Raw genomic sequence first — 16,844 nt, forward strand, 5'->3', positions numbered from 1 at the left:
TGTAATATGCTGACAGATTACTTGGCTTCCTTGATGTCTGCACTACAATCTTGTCGTTCACAGGTAGCTGCAGCCTTTCCCGACAACACTGAGGTGAAACCCCTTGACGTAGTTCCGGGGGACCTCGTTCTTGTGAGGAATTTCGACCGAAAGACTCAGCTGGAGCCCAGGTGGAAAACACCCAAATTGGTCCTGCTCACCACAAGGACAGCCGTGAAGATCGAAGGCAGAAAAGGATGGGTGCATTCAAGTCATATCAAGAAATTTCATGGACTTCCTTCGGATGTGAATAGCCCACCTCGTGTGTCTTCACCCATTGACTCAAAACTACCTTTGACTGAGGCCAACAGTCAGGAACTTTATAAACTGAAACTCAGGCCTAAACCGTCGGACGATTTGATTGTTTAAGTCCTCTCCAAGGTGAAGCGGTTGAATCTGTCTCCGACATGTATCCCTTAGACCTGAATCATGGAAAATCGCGAAAAATGTTGAAACGACAGGCGTACTGTAAATCACTGCGTAGCCATTGCATAATGACGTTATTAATTTTGTTTTTCTTGAGTCTTTTAATAATTACTGCAAGTATATTGTTGCACATATATTATCCTATTTCTAGACATGTTTACAATGTTACTGCTGAACATTCTTTTAGTGAATTACCTCCGCTTGAGTTGTCTTATAGATTTGCGCTGCGCAATAACACTTTTATTAGTATGTTACATCATTCCCATCAGGTTAGCAATGCTACAAATTGTTGGATATGTGGCCGACTCCCTCCCTATCAGAATTATAAAGGAATTTTACCTCTCTTTCCATACCCGTTCACACACAACGGCTCCTGTGGAGCATGGTTTAGTTTAATTAATTCTCTAGATTCGAATTCTGCAGTTTATCAAGATAACTGGGTATGGGGAAATTTGAACTTAATTTTGCTTAAGGTCTGCTACCCCAACAAGGAGGGACTTCCCCAGAGAACAGGAACTGATCTAGAAAATGAAGTGTATGGATTAGGTAATTTTACACTTAATCTTATGATCCTAAATGTCGAATCCGAAGCTACTCCAGTTTTGCCCGCCATGTCAATATTTCCAGTAAAGGGTGAACTATGTGTAAGGAAAAATGGTTCCATACATATGGGCCATAGTAAATGCACGACTGTAGTAGAATTCAGTGATCAAGGCAAGTCCACATTTAGAGCTTCTCGCCATTCTTATTTCATATGTGGTCAGACGGCATATGTACGTTTGCCTCTAGATTGGGATGGTACTTGCTACATTGGATTCCTTTTGCCACCTGTTTTTCTAGCTCCCCCTGATTATCACAGAAACACTCATTTAGTAAATAATAGAGTAAGGAGAGATCTCCCAATAGTCGATTACACTGAAACAGCATGGGAAAAATACACAGATTTCAATAAAGGTCTCTTTCCCTATATAGGTACTGTTACTAATAGTAAGCTGATACGTAGATTAACTAGAACCCTTGAAGCAGTAGTGAATGAAACTATTTCCGCTTTAGGCAAATTAACAGAAGAGCAGTCTGCTATGCGGATTGTTGTGCTTCAAAATCGTCTTGTCCTTGACGTCATCCTGGCTGATAGGGGCGGAGCTTGTAGGGTCATCGGATCAAGCTGTTGCATTTTCATACCAGAAAATTCGCCATCTGTATATAAGGCCATAACTCGCCTTCATAAGATTGTAAGCCAGATACACCAGAACCCAGGCACCTGGACTTGGTCCGGTTGGTTTTGGAGTGTACTATCTACCTTTGGATGGAAGGTCCTATCTTTCCTAGGTATTGGCCTTCTCATACTATTCAGTTGCTGTCTATGTCTACAATGTGGACCAGCGATCTGTGGTCTGTGTGCCACATCGTGTATTCCACCACCAAGATTTCATTCATCACGGAAGAAGAAAGAAGAACAAATGATGTTATATGAACAGATCAATGGATTGATGAAGATTGATATCTCTTAACGGGCAAGTAGGGGACAAGGAGGGAATGTGGAAATATGGATTTTTCTGATCAGTTATGTCCCCTATCTTGGACCCCAACGGTTCCATGTATGTATCACAAGTACATGTATGTTCCCTCCAGTTCCAGTTATGAAGACGCAAACACATGTGCGTCCACCGTCAACATGTCCTCTGTCAGATCCGCCATGAATAGGCCGGATATTCCATTCCTAAGTATGAAAGGCCACCGGCTTTATATGGTTCACTTATGCCATTTTACAGTCCAGGCAAGTAGGCCCTGATTCTGTCATCAAACTCTTCTTGCCTTCTGCCTCTGAAAGCTCCAGTCTGAGCCTGCATCTGTGACCATGAACTTTGTCTCATTCTCTGCGCGGCTCACGAAGCTGACATCAGCCTATTCTCTGCCAAAAACTGTATTTCACCTTCGAAATTATCTGCTCCGTTCCCTGCCCAATGCATTCCTGTCTAGTAGTTTAAGTAAACATTCTTCCAGCTACCGAGCAAAGGGCCCGGCTTCTCTGTCTTTATGCAAGTAATTCATAGCCCTGTTACTATGGAAGATTCCTGCCCTCGCATCTAGTGTAGACACTTAGACGCTTGTGCACGCACACACAGTCAGTATAGAATAGATTTTGTCCAAGAGTCCTTCCTTTGTGGATAACATAGTTCTTTAAACATAGGATGTTAGATATGATTTGGGATTAGGTTGACTTGACCCCCCAGACTTCTTGTCTCCACATGTAGAGCTAAATGTCAAGTCCCCCTCACCCCCTAGTTGCACGTCAATCACACGTCATGCTGCTGCGCGCGCATCTATGCCAAGTATAATCTTATAGATCCACCTATATATGACATCATAACCAATTATGTTCCTTTTTACTCCTCATTACACCCATTTTCGGTTACACATGTGAACCGTCACCTTCCTTATCAATTGTTACGCCTCCCGCATCTATTTCATTGTAATGTATGTTCTATAAAAGTCATTTCTTGTCAATAATGTATGTACTTCACTTCCTGAACCTCCGTGGTGATGGAACTTGGAGCAACCGATTATAATCGATCATTGGAATAAAGCCCATTCCGAACCTCTAATACCACGGATTCTGCCTCTTATTTACTGAGCTATTTTATTATGTTTCCGTATCAAATTAAGTCCCGGTAATTAAATTATTTACCACATTACTCCAAAAAAAATGCACCTTTTGGGCACCTGCACAAGTTCTCACTCGACAATCTATGTTGCAGTATAATGACTCCAAAGTTCCACAAATATCCACTTGATCAGTCATAGAAGTGGCCCCAGACTCAAGGGGAAATGCGCTACCAGCACCATACTTATGCCAGAGGTACCAAGGAACTCTCTGATGCCATCCAAGAGGAAGTCATGTCCATGGTGACATACCAACGACTTCCATTGTATAGGGCGGTGGTCTAACTCAGCATTGTCCACACCACAGAGCTAGAAGAGCAGCTTGCTAGACAAAGGGAGCAGTCCCCGACTTTTCCACTTACCCTCTTGAACAGGGAGAAAGGCTCAAAAGTTTCTGCATCAAGTCCACTCCCACTGGGACCACTAACACTATTATGGAACAATCGAATGCTGGCACAACTCTGACTACCCTAGTGGAAAACCAGAGTCACCGCACCTCGGTGCAGTCTCCAATGGTAATTACAAACTGTAACTACACTGGAGAACAGTTGAAGCCAGTCCAATGTGCAAAGAATCACGGTCTAGTATGTGTCAAACGGTTGGGCACAGTGCAAACCAACTCCAGAATACTGGCAGGGGAATATTTTACTTAGAGCACCAACCAAAAGGTAGTAAATGAACCGAGGTAGGGAAAAAGAAAAAGGGACAGATATGACCAATGCACAGCTGGACAATCAACAATGTCAATCTCTTAGTAGGGTTCCTGTTTCTAACTTTTCCTACAAATATCAGTTTAAAAAAATATATTGGATGAAAGAGAGCGACTCATGGGCAAACATTATAACTTTTATTCACGTTATTTGCCCACATCACCTTTGGATGAATTCAACTGCACTGTTTCAAGCATCTTACCTCTCTGGTTTGGTCGTCATTTACTGGCTGCTGCCTCTGTGGAATTTTAAGTTGTTGCTCTAATTTCTGTATCTCTTGTTGGAACACATCTCTTTCATGCTCCCTATCCACTGCTTGCTCCTGCAAATTAAAAAAGTATGGTAAACGGAAGATAAACTGAAATAATTAAACTGCTTAAGATTGCCAGCAACTATGGCTGCACTAGTCCTTTTAGCATACCCCACCATTACCCGCTGGTAACACTGAACGCTACTGCGCTGTTTTGTTGTCTTTTTTAATAGGGAAAGAAATAATCTATCAGTAAAAATACTCTAAATGTAGACAATGGCTAGAGGCAACTTTACTGAATAGTGTGTGACTGAGCCAAACTCTGAGCATTCCTTTTCAGGACCAGCGAGCAAACTTTGATGTGTATGCACTGTGGGTGTGGCAGGAAAATAAACATTCAAAGTTGTGATCTTAAAGTGCCAAACTTATAATACATTAAGGGATTAATTTACTATTGTTCATGCCCAAGCCAACATTAGTTTTTATCTGCACATAATTCAATCACTATAGCAAGACATTTCTATCATTTCAAATATTTGTTAAGAAAGGGGACAACCAAAATAAGAGTAATAAGGGCCAGATGGGCTTCCACTTCAGATCTTTAAAGCAAACGTCAAAGCAGCTGAAACAAATATACAAAATATATTTTGAGCCACAGGAAATAACAAAAGTAAAACCATACTGAAAAGTGGGCTATGAGATAAAGTGATAGTGTGTAAAATCACAGGGCACTGTTGCAAAATCAACAGTTTAGGCCATGCTGCCAACCTACAAATTTACTCAGCTGTAGTGCCCACAACACAAAAGCACAACGTTATTGATGGAAAGGTTTGCCTCAATATGTACCATTATTATTTTTCAAGGGAAATTTCATAGTTTCTTAATGCAACTCTGCTTTTTCAGTCAGGAAGTAATCCATATGTAAATCAGTCAAAGTGGCGCCCCATAAAGAATGGTCCAGCTGGAAGGAACCTCACTAAAACAGGTTTCTGCAAGGACGATTCCTGTTCAGTGTCCATTTTGGAGTAAAGAAAAGACTGATTTGCACATGGCCTTCTTCCTGTCTATGACAGTTTGGAGGAATTAGCTAACAATGAATAGAATGATCCAAAAGTAATTACCACTGGTTTAGAGAGATACAGGCATTTCAATCAGTATTTACTGATTAAGTAACTCACTCCAAATGAAAAAGACACACCCAGACGTAAATGTCGAACTTTCCCTTTATCTTTCTTTTGCCGCCCACTGACAGTTTCTACAAGATACCAGTTTAAGAAAATGTATCAATCCTCTTCCGCAGTGCACTGTTTGCAGTAATAATGCACAGACAAACCCAATTGCTGTCACAATGACCAAGACATGCCAGCCTATGTATGTATTGGCATTTATATGATACAAACCAAGCTAGCAATCAATGTAGGATAGCAGTTCATGAGTCAATACTGTGAACAATGGAGCCCTTTGAGAATTAGAAGTGTCTGTATGGTTGCAGCCACAGGTCAGAGAAGCAGTGTCTTTCACTGAATAAGGTGCTTCTCAGTTGCTTTCTCAAGTCAAAGAGTGACATATCCGAGTGCAACAAGGCACAGGCTGTGCTCCTCTCATGAGAACCTATGTTCTATGGTCAGTGATCACAAAGATATACAGAGTCTAGGGTTATCCCTTAGTAAGGCGTGGGCCTACCAGCCCTTAATGAAATGCTTCAACATAGGGGTTGCTCTTTGCCAGCAAATAACTTGCTTGCCAGGCTCATCCTGAGCTCTTCTCGGCTTCGCTGTAGTATGAATTGGTCCTAAGAGGGTTCCTATCTAGTTAAAATTGTATCCAGTAGTGCCAGGAATTATATTTATTATTCAAGACGACTAGTTGTATATTAGTTTAATATTAGTTTATTAGTCAATTAAAACCATAAACAGAATCACCCAGTTAAAAAATACATAACAAATAAAAAGTAAAATAGATAAAAAGCGGGTATGTCATACAAATAGTACAACCTCGACTCTTCACGCTACATACCCTTTGCTTTCTTCAACTTTCCTTCCTGGAGATTTTAGTCCGGATACCAAACACTAATCTATGTTAGATAAAAAGTGACTAAACAGGAATCGATCATTACCCTGATGTCTAAAAAAGCAAGCTTTCCACACAGATAACTAAAATGTCCCTTAAGTAAATTAATATATGTAGGTAAAATGCCTATAAGCGGGACTAAGGGAAGTATGAATACGGTGCCAGATGGACTGTGAGACCCACTATAAAAACAAATGTGCGTGAATTCACATCATTAAAAATACAGAAATAAATAAAGTAGTTATCGGAGTCTAATGGGACAGGGAACTACTAGTTTCAGTCCCTAGCAGCCCGTCCTTCACAATTTCTGGTTGTGCTAGGTTAACATTAGAGGTTTCTGAGTTATTACAATTTCGAATTACATTCAGGGACTCCCTCCAGATTACACATCGCATATCCTATTAGCTGATAATTTTCTTAAAACAGACCAATAACTTTGTCAGTCTAATGTACAGCATGGTTTTGTTTGGGTCCATGGACTCCACCAGTGCATGCCTGCAGGACCTAATTCCCCGTTCAAGAAACTCCCGCCTTATTAGAACTCTTCGTTGAACCATCAAGGCAGGACAAACACAGACAATGTGATGCAGAGATTCAGGCCCCTGGTGTTCACTTTGACCGAACATCCTCCAGTTTGGCATGAGGTCTAGCGTGGGTATTTCTCCAAATCTTGGGGCCAAAAACGACTGTTTGATCTTCCGGTGGTAAGGTGCAGCTAGCAGGGATGATTCTCTTAGAGTGGCATACGATTTCAACACCAGCCACCCATGGCGACGTTTTGACAGGGTTTCCATCCAACTTTACAGTTTTGTAGATTTATTTACAAGCTTCTTAAATAAGTGCCCAGAGATATTAGAATTCCAAAGGTCACCCAGATCAAGCGTTGTAATACTGTTTTCTAAAAATGTCTTGTAAGCACAGTTGCCCCATTGCAAGTTAATTTCTATCCAGACTAGATTTGCCAGAGTGCTTGCCGCTGCTGCTCGCAAGTTGTAACAAAGCTTTACAAACGCCGCTGGCCTAGCGAGTGTCTGTTTTGCAAGCAGAAATTCTAGCCGTATTTGCGCCGGAGAAGCCGACTTGGGGAGCCTAAAGATTTGTTTATAGGCTCTTATCAGTTTTTCTAACAAATGAGCATCATAGCCCAACATACTCTCCATTCCGTATGCAAGGGTTGGCAACAGTTTTGCTTTCAGAACTAATCTCATGGGCTTTAGCTCGTGACCTATAATAGATCTGGCCAGTGATGAGAAGCCATAATTAAGGGCCTGCGCTTTCGCCCTAATCGCCTTCTTCTGGGCAACAAAGGAGGAATTTGCGTCTATTTTCACTCCTAGGTATACATAGAATTTGACTTCCTCAATTTTGTTTCTGTTAATAAACCATGGGACGATTGCACACCATCGCACTTGTTTTTGAAAAATGTATTTCCAGTTCATTCTTTTCCGTATAAGCTCCCAGAGTGTTGATCAGCCTTTGGAGTCCTATTCACGTGTTGCTGAACAACACCAGGTCATCTGCATAGAGGATATGTGACATTTGTTGACCTCCCACAGACGAAGCGTGGGTCATCTGTTCGTCAAGCTCAGTGGAAAGATCTACCAAAAATAAGTTAAGAAGAAAGGGGGCTAGGGCACAGCCCTGTTTTACGCCTAAGGATGTTTGGACCTTCCTTGATACGCAAGAGCCATCTCCGATTTTGATTTTGACCCAGGTGTCGGAATATACTAGCCTGATTGCTTGTAGGATGCTCGATGGGATGCCCCATCGCTGAAGCTTAGCCCATAATTTGTCCCGAGGGACACCATCAAAAGCTGCTTTAAAGTCAACAAAGCAAATTTAAAGGGGTGTCCTGGTTGCTTTCACTCTGTTGCTAATTAGGCTCGGGCCATAAGACTTGTTGAAGTACCTTGGCCCCTTTGGATTTAGGGGAATTCTTCCATTGCCATACAACCAAGATTGCAGATCATGGAGTATTAACGCTGAAAAATATTTTAACTCAACATCCATCAGTGCTATTAGCCTATAGTTGCTAGGTGAACAAGCCAAGCCTTTGTTTTAAATAGGATTAAGGATGGAGCTCCTCCAGCTATCAGGAATAACATTGTTTTACAAAATAAAATTGAACATTGATGCAAGGAAAACAGCCCATTTTTGGGAAAGATGTTTGAATAAAGCCTGTGGTAGCCCATTTGGGCCGGGAGCACAGTTGGCCCGGGACTTTTTGCTGACCATCTCTACTTTGGCTGCTGTAATTTTCAGCTGTACCTCAGTGGTTTTATTAGGGCAGAATGTACTAGCGGAATGAGTCAAATCGCTCTTGAAGTGTGACTTTAAATTATATAACCACTCTATCTCACTGATATTGGCATTGTTTGCAGCTGCAGGGCCTTTCTCGTTCCTATTAATTATACACCAAAATCTTTTCGAGTCGTGAATTTTGGAAGCGTATTGTAACTGGGCCCATAGTGTTTCCTGTTTTACTTTTTTGTACTTTCAGATCTAATTTTTTAGCTGCCATCTTTCATTACGGAGCAGTTGTAGTAGGTCCTGGTCTCCTGGATGTTGGCATGATTGCCGAAAGAGTCTGCCTGTTTCCTTTCTCATGTTCCGAATTTGAATGGGCAGAATTAACGATTTGCCATGATCATGTAGAGTTCCCTTCTTGTGACTCATCTCACTTTGGGTTTTAGTCATGTTATTGGCTAAGGTCTCCCAAGTCGCTATTGAATTGAGCTCACATTGGGCTAGGTCCTGTAGATTTGTGACACAATCCTGCGCTAATAACTTAATGGAGCCAGGGCTCCACTTCAGGTGTTTCAGATTTTCTGAGTTTGTTTCTCCCGCCAACGTACGAAAAGCCTCAAAGTTGCGCAGGAATGTGTTCACCTTGATGACCTGAGGGTTAGGATAGTTTTCCACACAATGGCATATCCTATAATCGCAGACCTGATGGTAAAGGGGCATTGAAACAAAGGTATAGTCTATAATTGAGACCGTGTCACCACAAACCCTTGACCAACCAGGTGGAATATCAGATCGTTTTCGGCCATTTAGTACCAGCAGGCCCAATAGTTCACAGGCTTTTATGAGTTCTTCACCTGAGTTATCCCTCCGTAAGATTGATGGCATTGCTTGCTCTGGGAGGGGGCCCACTGCGTCACTATATTCTTCCGAAGGAAAATGAAAAAGGTTGAGGTTAAAGTCACCAGAAACTAGCCATTGTGCCTTGTTGTGGCTGTCTTTTAACTGGGATAGATGAGCTGCTATTCTCCTGGAAGATGTCGCTTTCTGCTTTGGATTGATGTACAGATTTGCGATAATGATTGACTCTTTGAGGTTATTATCCCGACCTTCCAGATTTATTACCAGCATATTTGGGTCGTCCACATACACTTCCACCGTTTCAATAATTATGTTAGTATTTATATAAATTGCCAGGCCCCCTTTTGCCCTCCCATAGGCACTCTTTCTTTCAGCTAATTTCGTATATTCCTTGTAGCCAATGAGTGGGATAGACATCTGCGCCCATGTTTCCTGGAACATTAGGATATCAAAGGTTCGCAGGAATCCTGTGAAATCTGGGTCTGAAAGTTTTGTCTATAAGCCGTTAATATTCCAAGAGCAAACTTCCAGGCTGCTCAGAGTCATTTTTGGTGGACTTACCTCGTATCAGTCTTGGCTGCTCCCGGCTCGAGACAACGCCTGCGGTAACCAACTCCGAGAAGATTGTTGCTCATTAGTTGTAACCAGTCTTCGTGGCAGGCCAGCGGTTATGTCGTTAGTTACTCTGACAGACATTTTAGTGAGATCTGAGTCTGATTTTCGATAAACTGCAGCGGAGGTCCTTCCGTCAGCTCCTCTTAGTATAGACACAGTGGGCACCGGTTGCTCACTTGATAATGGCCCTACAAGCAATACATGGGGATATCTATGATAGGCTATTACTTCGATGCCCCAGGCCTTTAGGTGCTTTTTCTTTTCCAGAATCACAGCCGGAAGCACAGAGGATGTGAAGGTCACTAAAGTGGGATACGCAAGCTGACGTCTTCTTGCCGGCAGACACTAATTGAAAAGATATCATCAGACTTTACATGGGCCAGGCCCGGCACGGCTTTGAGCAGTTCGATTTAAATTCTAGGATCCACAGCAGCATCTGACCAGAGTTGTTTAAACCAAGAAGTTCATCAGGATCGACACCGCTTTTTAAAGTTAGTTGACTACCAACAGTTGCTAACTGCAACTGTGGTTCCGGGAGGGGCTGTTCACTTTGGGGTGGTATGATGGATTCTTCTACCAAGCGTTCTTTCGCTTGCGGATTCCCCGTGGGTGATATCGTGTCCTCTCAGCTGATATGGTGGGCTCTAAATGTTCCCTCTGGTTCAGAGCTGCGTAACAGTGAGGGTCCATTAGATGTGGAACGAGAAGCCCTTAGAATTTTAAGGGATGCTGCCATGTTGTGTGGAACATCTTGAGATGAGGCCACGATGGCACCCTGAGACTTCGGGCCCATTTGGGTCGTCCCTAGTCAATCCTGAGCATCCTGTTCCCAGAGTTTGGGGGGGGGGAGAAGCTCTCTAAATTGCCTGAGCAGATTTCATTCCTTCTTTTTCTCGCACGTTTCCTTTCCCTTTTGGTTTGTCGTGGTGGGTTCGAAGCAATAATTTTTATGCTACCGTCCCCAAATGTTTCATATAGAACCCCGGACAGAGTTTTGGGGTTAATCTTCACTATAGCCACATATTCTTCCTCTAGTGGCCGTTCACTGGAAACCAATCCGCTCCATACCGTTACGTTCTTAGGACTGGGTATTAACTCATTCAATAGAGTGCCAGGCCGAAACTTGGGGCCGAGGTTGTTTTTAACTTCGCCCAGTATGGCTTGCATTATAACCGGAAGTTGCACGAGTTTCTCGACTACCTCCTTACAGGAACAGACTTGGAAATCATTTAAATGATTTGATTGGGCCCTTGTGACTAGTTTGTTTAGTTTTTCTAGTTTCTCGTCAATTCCAGACACAAATACAGCCATTGTGTTCAGCAAATCCACCTGAACATCCATTTTGTTTGAATGGTGAGTTAGAGCCAGTACTGTTGCTTGCATAGAGTTCAGTATAGAAGCCCACAGATTCGAATGGTTTTCTCCGGGAGTCACTATCCGTGCCCTTTTATTTCTCTCATCTTCTATAGTTACTTCCTGTGAGATTGTATTAGGCCCCTCATCGTATACTAAAGGAGGTAAAGAATCCTCTTCGCAGTATAATTTAAACTCAGGGAAAAACAAAGAATTTAGGTACCCATCCATCAGTACCTTTCGAGGCTGGGCCTGTGTCAACCACTTCTTCTGGGGCATACACAGGAGTTCTACTTGAAGGATACTCATTTGGCTGCTCATTTGCTAGAGATATTGAGTTGGGTGGTGGAGAGGTCTGGGCAAGGCAAGTAGCGACCATCCCTTCTGGTTGACATGTGATATTCTTATTGAATTGTTGCGATTTATAATTTTTATTTGCTGGTCGAAAGTAATCTGTAATTTTTGATGAGTTGTGATGATCCATCAACTTTTTATCTTCTTTACAACTATCTTTGTCATATTTGTCACCTTTCTGGCCTGATTGCAAGCTCACGGAGCAATCTGAAGTAGTTTGAAGCTTTGGGCTACTTTCTGGCTGAAGCTCCATGCTTGCGTCCAAATCTAGGTCCGGGTCATAAGAGTCTGGGCGACGGGATCGACATTGACAACGGACATGACCGGTTGGATTTGTGGCTTCCTTTTTGCAGAAAGATTTCCCAGAGCAGTCTCTCTTTTCCGCTTTCTTTTCATTGGGGCTTGAGCCTTACACCGGACCTTACCAGATCTCATCCTTGATATAAGGAGTCTTAATTAGTGGACTCTTGTAGGTACCTGAATAGCGACCTAAAAAATGGATCGTGGCCTCAGTCTTGCTGTCTATATTAGCTATATTAGCAAAGGGTAAGTCACAACTCGTAAGTCAATTCTCAGAAAAATGCACTCTCCTCCAGGAGGTGATACTGAGAAAATACGGACATAGATAAGCCCATGAAAAAAAAATACTGCAACACAAAGACCTGGTAGTCCCTTTCAAAATCGCTATTTGCGATTGTGATTAATCAAATCACAGTTCCTGGATATGGTCACAATTTCATGCTGAAGGTTGGGTTAAGCAAAACGGATTGTCTGTGTCAGAGTCAAGTCAAAGTCAAAGTATAAAAGTAATTTAAATTAGATTTGAATCAGGAGCACCAAGCCCATGCTCAAAGGACTTATCTTACTCTTGCTGAAGGTGCTGGGGCTCGGGCGCTGTCACAGAAGCGGAGAGGTAGTCCAGACGGCAGTGGCATGTGATGAATTCACAAAACTCTATGCTCCTGCCACTGCCTCCAACACAGTCTGTCAGTCCGGCAGTGGGCCGAAGAACAATCTGCTGGAGAGCACAGAGGTGCAGATAGGCAGCCGGGCAGGGTGGCTCCCACTGTAACTCAAGGCAGCCTGCCACGCCCCCCAACCTCTGAAGACAGAGCAGTGGGAAGGCGGTAAACCGGCCTCCGCACAACAATGGAGGAGCAGCAAGGCAAACACGCCCCACCAGGAGCGCCGCAGGGACAACACGGACTCCAGCAACACAGCAGCTCAGCAGGTACAGAAGGCGTCAGGCGGGTCAGCGGGTCTTCGTTGCTCGCTTTCCTCACTGCCGTGCCGTTCTGCTCAGCGCTACTCCGCTGCTGCTGCCGGCTCTCCAGATTCGCTCTCTCCCAGGAAGTAGCCAGAAACTGGGCACGTATTAGACTCACACTTACTTCCTCAAATACACTACAGAAACACGCCACTGTTCCCTAGTGCACCAAGCACTATTCAAGTCGACTAGTACATGGTTAACATTTTTAACCAGATGCGGTTATAGTTGATTAGGAGACCTCCCTCATCCTGTGCTACTGTCAACTTGTCTGTGCCTCCAAGATTACATGCCAAGAGTCAGAGGGCATTTCTCAGGACAAAGGGGGTCATTTTCTAACCTGCCCTATGCTATAATTGTGGTTTTGTGAAAAGGATAGCAAAATGTGGAGACAACCTGTCACCACGATTCAACAGGTTGCAGTTGTATATCATAATTCTGTAGGGATTAACCAAAGAAATATCATTGGTCCAAAGGACCCAAACAGTATTCTCTTTTCAGGTATACCAACGTTATCATACTACAATGTTAAGACTCAATGTTCTTGCGAATCCATAAGCATACACCCACTCTTAACTTCATTAACTGGCACAACAAACCACCTAGAGTATCACTGCAAACTCACTAATGGTGTTTGATTATTTTGTGGTGCCAGTAGTATTGACTCACCTATCTATGAAATTTAAATGGGTTCTAAGATAGTAGGTGCTAGTTATGCCATTCTCAACCAATGTAAAACTAGCTTGCTCTACAATATGGTCATTAGAAAAAAGTAATGCATTGTGAATGAATGGCAGCCCCATTTTTTAAACATTTACTATTCAGAGTTGGATCAGTACATTTAAAAAATGAAAACGTGAGAAGTAGTGCTAAAATACTTAAAATAAAAATTATATTTAAAGTCTGGAGGGCTAGAAGCTGTTTGCTGTTGGGTGCTTCCGCAACCCTTAAAAAATAAAACCGTTCAAAAAAAAAAAAAAAAAAAAAAGGATGGGAGGGGGGGGGGGGGGGGGGGGGATGGGGGGGTGTAGGAAAGTAGCATCTGCTTCCATGGTTTTGCCTGATGCTAAGCTGTTGCTGACTAGTCTGACTGGGATCCTGCTAATTAGTACCCCCGTCTATCTGCTTTCTCCCTAAATTGTTATGTTCAGTACTTAGGTACAACCCAGATTGGATACTGGTTACCCTTATAAGTCCCTAGTATACGGTACTAAGGTATGCATTATGCCACCCATGGGAGGCCATTCAAAATGGAACTACAGGCCTGCCATTGCAGCCTGTATTAGCTGGTGCTAGCACCACTTACTAAAGATATAGGTTTCCTATATTTTGGGTCACTGAACTTAAATCCTATAAGTCACCCCATAGCAGGCCTTTGCAATCCTGAAGGCAGGGCGCTTGGTTCTATGTAAGAGGGTGCCCCTGCATGAGCAGGACACCCGTACAGCCTACAGAGTCCATAGTCCCGGGTTGTCAGAAAAGCAGCTATATACCATATAGAGGGGCACCGCGTAAATATGCGATGACCATCTCGGAACTGGCTGCAACGAATCCTATCATGTTTGGTATCAAACATGTTGGAATCATACCCTCACATCGTAAACGGTGTGGGAGGTATGATTCAAGCACTGGAAGATCCCTCCGTTAGGCTCCCCATGTCCTAGTCTTCCAGACCACAGACATGATTCTGCCCTCCAGCTGCTCAGGCAAGCTCGAGCAGGCAGAATAATAGGCATCCTGTCACAGGGAGGGGTGACCACCCCCCAGAAAGGATTTAGTGGATTGGGGCAGGGTGGGTGCGTTTGCCAGTGCCATTCAGTTTGCATGTGGGGCACATTTGGTGTCCCTATGCATAGTCCAGTTCAACCCAGTCCTGGGAGCCGTTGGCTCCCGCTCTGGCACAAAACTGGACCAAGGACATGGGAGTAACCTCCCCTCTGTCCAGACCCCCCCCCACCCCTTGGGAGGGTCCCCTGAATCATCCCAACCCTTTCCCTATGGTACTTAAGGGCAACCTTGGTGTAGGTCCCTAGATTCGTCGTGGAATAAGATTCAGCTCAGCCACCACTACTTCTTCTACCGTCTGGGTACTCCGGACTCCGCTGGACTTTATTTGGACTCGACTCCGTCTCCTTTCCAGTCTGCTCCATCATCTGTGCCTGTGCACCATACAGGAACCTTCCAAGGCCTGTGGGCATCAAAGACACCTGAGGGAATCTCTCTTGGAGTGAAGGAGCCACTCCCTTGCATTCGCAGGCACCGCAACCAAGTAACTGGTCTGCTGATCCTGAGCTCTTCTGGTCTCCAAATGGCTCCCCAACACAGGTGGAGTGTTTTTCACAGCTCCTGTGGCCTGCTCTGCCACCAAGTTTGAGGAAAGTATCTCTCATGTGAGTTGCAATAACTGGACATCGAATAAACTTGTAGTTGCAAAGGCTTGTTGACTTCTCTCCAAGAAGATCTTTGGGCTCCAAGTAGACTCAACCTCGAGCATCTCCTGTGACCAGAATCTTCAGCCACACCGCATCACATTTTGGTGAGTCCCCTGGACCTTGCTGGTCCTGACGTTGCTCCATCTTCAGCTCCTGCGTTGGGTGAATTTGCCAAGGCTTGTTAGTGCTCCCGCTGGACACCGACCCCTCAGCACACAACATCCTTTGTGGGAGAGCTTGTGCATGGCTCCTGGTCTTCTTCAGCATCGCCTGGTCCTCACAGCTGCAGAGTCAAGGTCCTCATCAACTCTCCTGCAACACCCGACAACGGAGGGCATTCGTCTTCCAAGTCTTCTGGTCACTCCTGAGTGACATAGACTCTGTCCCCTCTGCTTGCAGGTACTTCTCATCTATAATCCACCTTCAAATTCCACCGGACACATTCTCCTCTTCCAGCAGCGGCACTTTCTTGAAATCCTCCATTGGAAACGACTGCAGTTTACGACACCACTTCACACGTATGCACCCAGCTTCCCTGGTGTAGGCAATGTAGGTACTAGCGTATCCACGGGTGGGGTGGCTCTCCAACCTTCTGTCTTTCACGGGGTTTCTTCAGGGTCCACTGGGAAGGGTCCTTAATCTTTAAAAATCCAACCACGACTTACACGTATACTTGTACGGAGCATGTGGTCGTGTACTCACACTGCACACGCTCTCTGTGGGGTTACTAGTCACTCACCTCGGGAGGATCCTTGGGTCCACAGCACTTCTAAATCCGCTCGACACCGTCTTGACTCCAGTCATGGTTCCTATTCCACTTTCTTAGTATATGGTTTGGTTCCCCCTGGGGCCCAATGTGATTTCTTTGGAAATTATTGCGTTCATTGTGCATATCTCCGGGTAGGAGATATTTGTATGTGTTAGAGAGTATTATATAATAAATACATATTTTTATAAATACCTTGAGAGATTATTTTTCACTTAATCTATACTATGAGATTGAATTCTGGTGAAACAAGCCGCTTGCTGTTTACACTCCTTCTGGACTTAGCCTGAAGGCTGCTCTAAGGTTGTCTAAGACCGCTTAAATCACCATAAGGGTAGTCTGGACTGGTGCAAGGGGTCCACTTACATAAGTGTACATCATATTCCAGGCCAGCTTCTCACATTGGTGTGCAGCAGTTGGGATTCAAGCCTGCATTATTTGACCAGATACATCTTTGTGTTGATTAAATGAAAAATTATCACTAACACTAGGCACATATAATACATGCTTAGAATAGTAAGTTCTACTGAACTTGGGGTTGGATAGTTAAGGGTCTAGCCCACCCTTTCTCCAACCTCGGAGAGTTTAGTTTCCACTAGGTTAGGTAGGTGCAACACCTCACCACACTTAGTATGTCTACTTAAGGAGATGCCAGTGGCTCTCTGACTGCTTGATATAGTGAACTTTCGTTCCAAGAACTGAAAGCACTGTGTGCATCCAGAAAGTTGAAGACGGGAAAAGGAGTCAACACTCAACGCCTCCTTGAGGTGTTACAGTTAGATTACCTCTGGAA

At 43.8% G+C, this 16,844-nt stretch overlaps 1 protein-coding gene across 5 annotated transcripts in view; it reads right to left on the reverse strand.

The window, feature by feature from the left end:
* Positions 1–16,844, reverse strand: part of AKAP9 (A-kinase anchoring protein 9) — a 1,384,828-nt gene that overhangs the window by 428,110 nt on the left and 939,874 nt on the right. For all 5 annotated transcript variants that reach the window (XM_085631105.1, XM_085631108.1, XM_085631107.1 and 2 more), the window contains one exon: positions 4,042–4,161. In XM_085631105.1, coding sequence (XP_085487231.1) covers positions 4,042–4,161 — 120 coding nt within the window. The remainder of the gene's footprint in view (positions 1–4,041; positions 4,162–16,844) is intronic.

The sequence above is a fragment of the Triturus cristatus genome, chromosome 10 (genome assembly GCF_964204655.1).
Source record: "Triturus cristatus chromosome 10, aTriCri1.1, whole genome shotgun sequence".
Taxonomy (NCBI): Eukaryota; Metazoa; Chordata; class Amphibia; order Caudata; family Salamandridae; genus Triturus; species Triturus cristatus.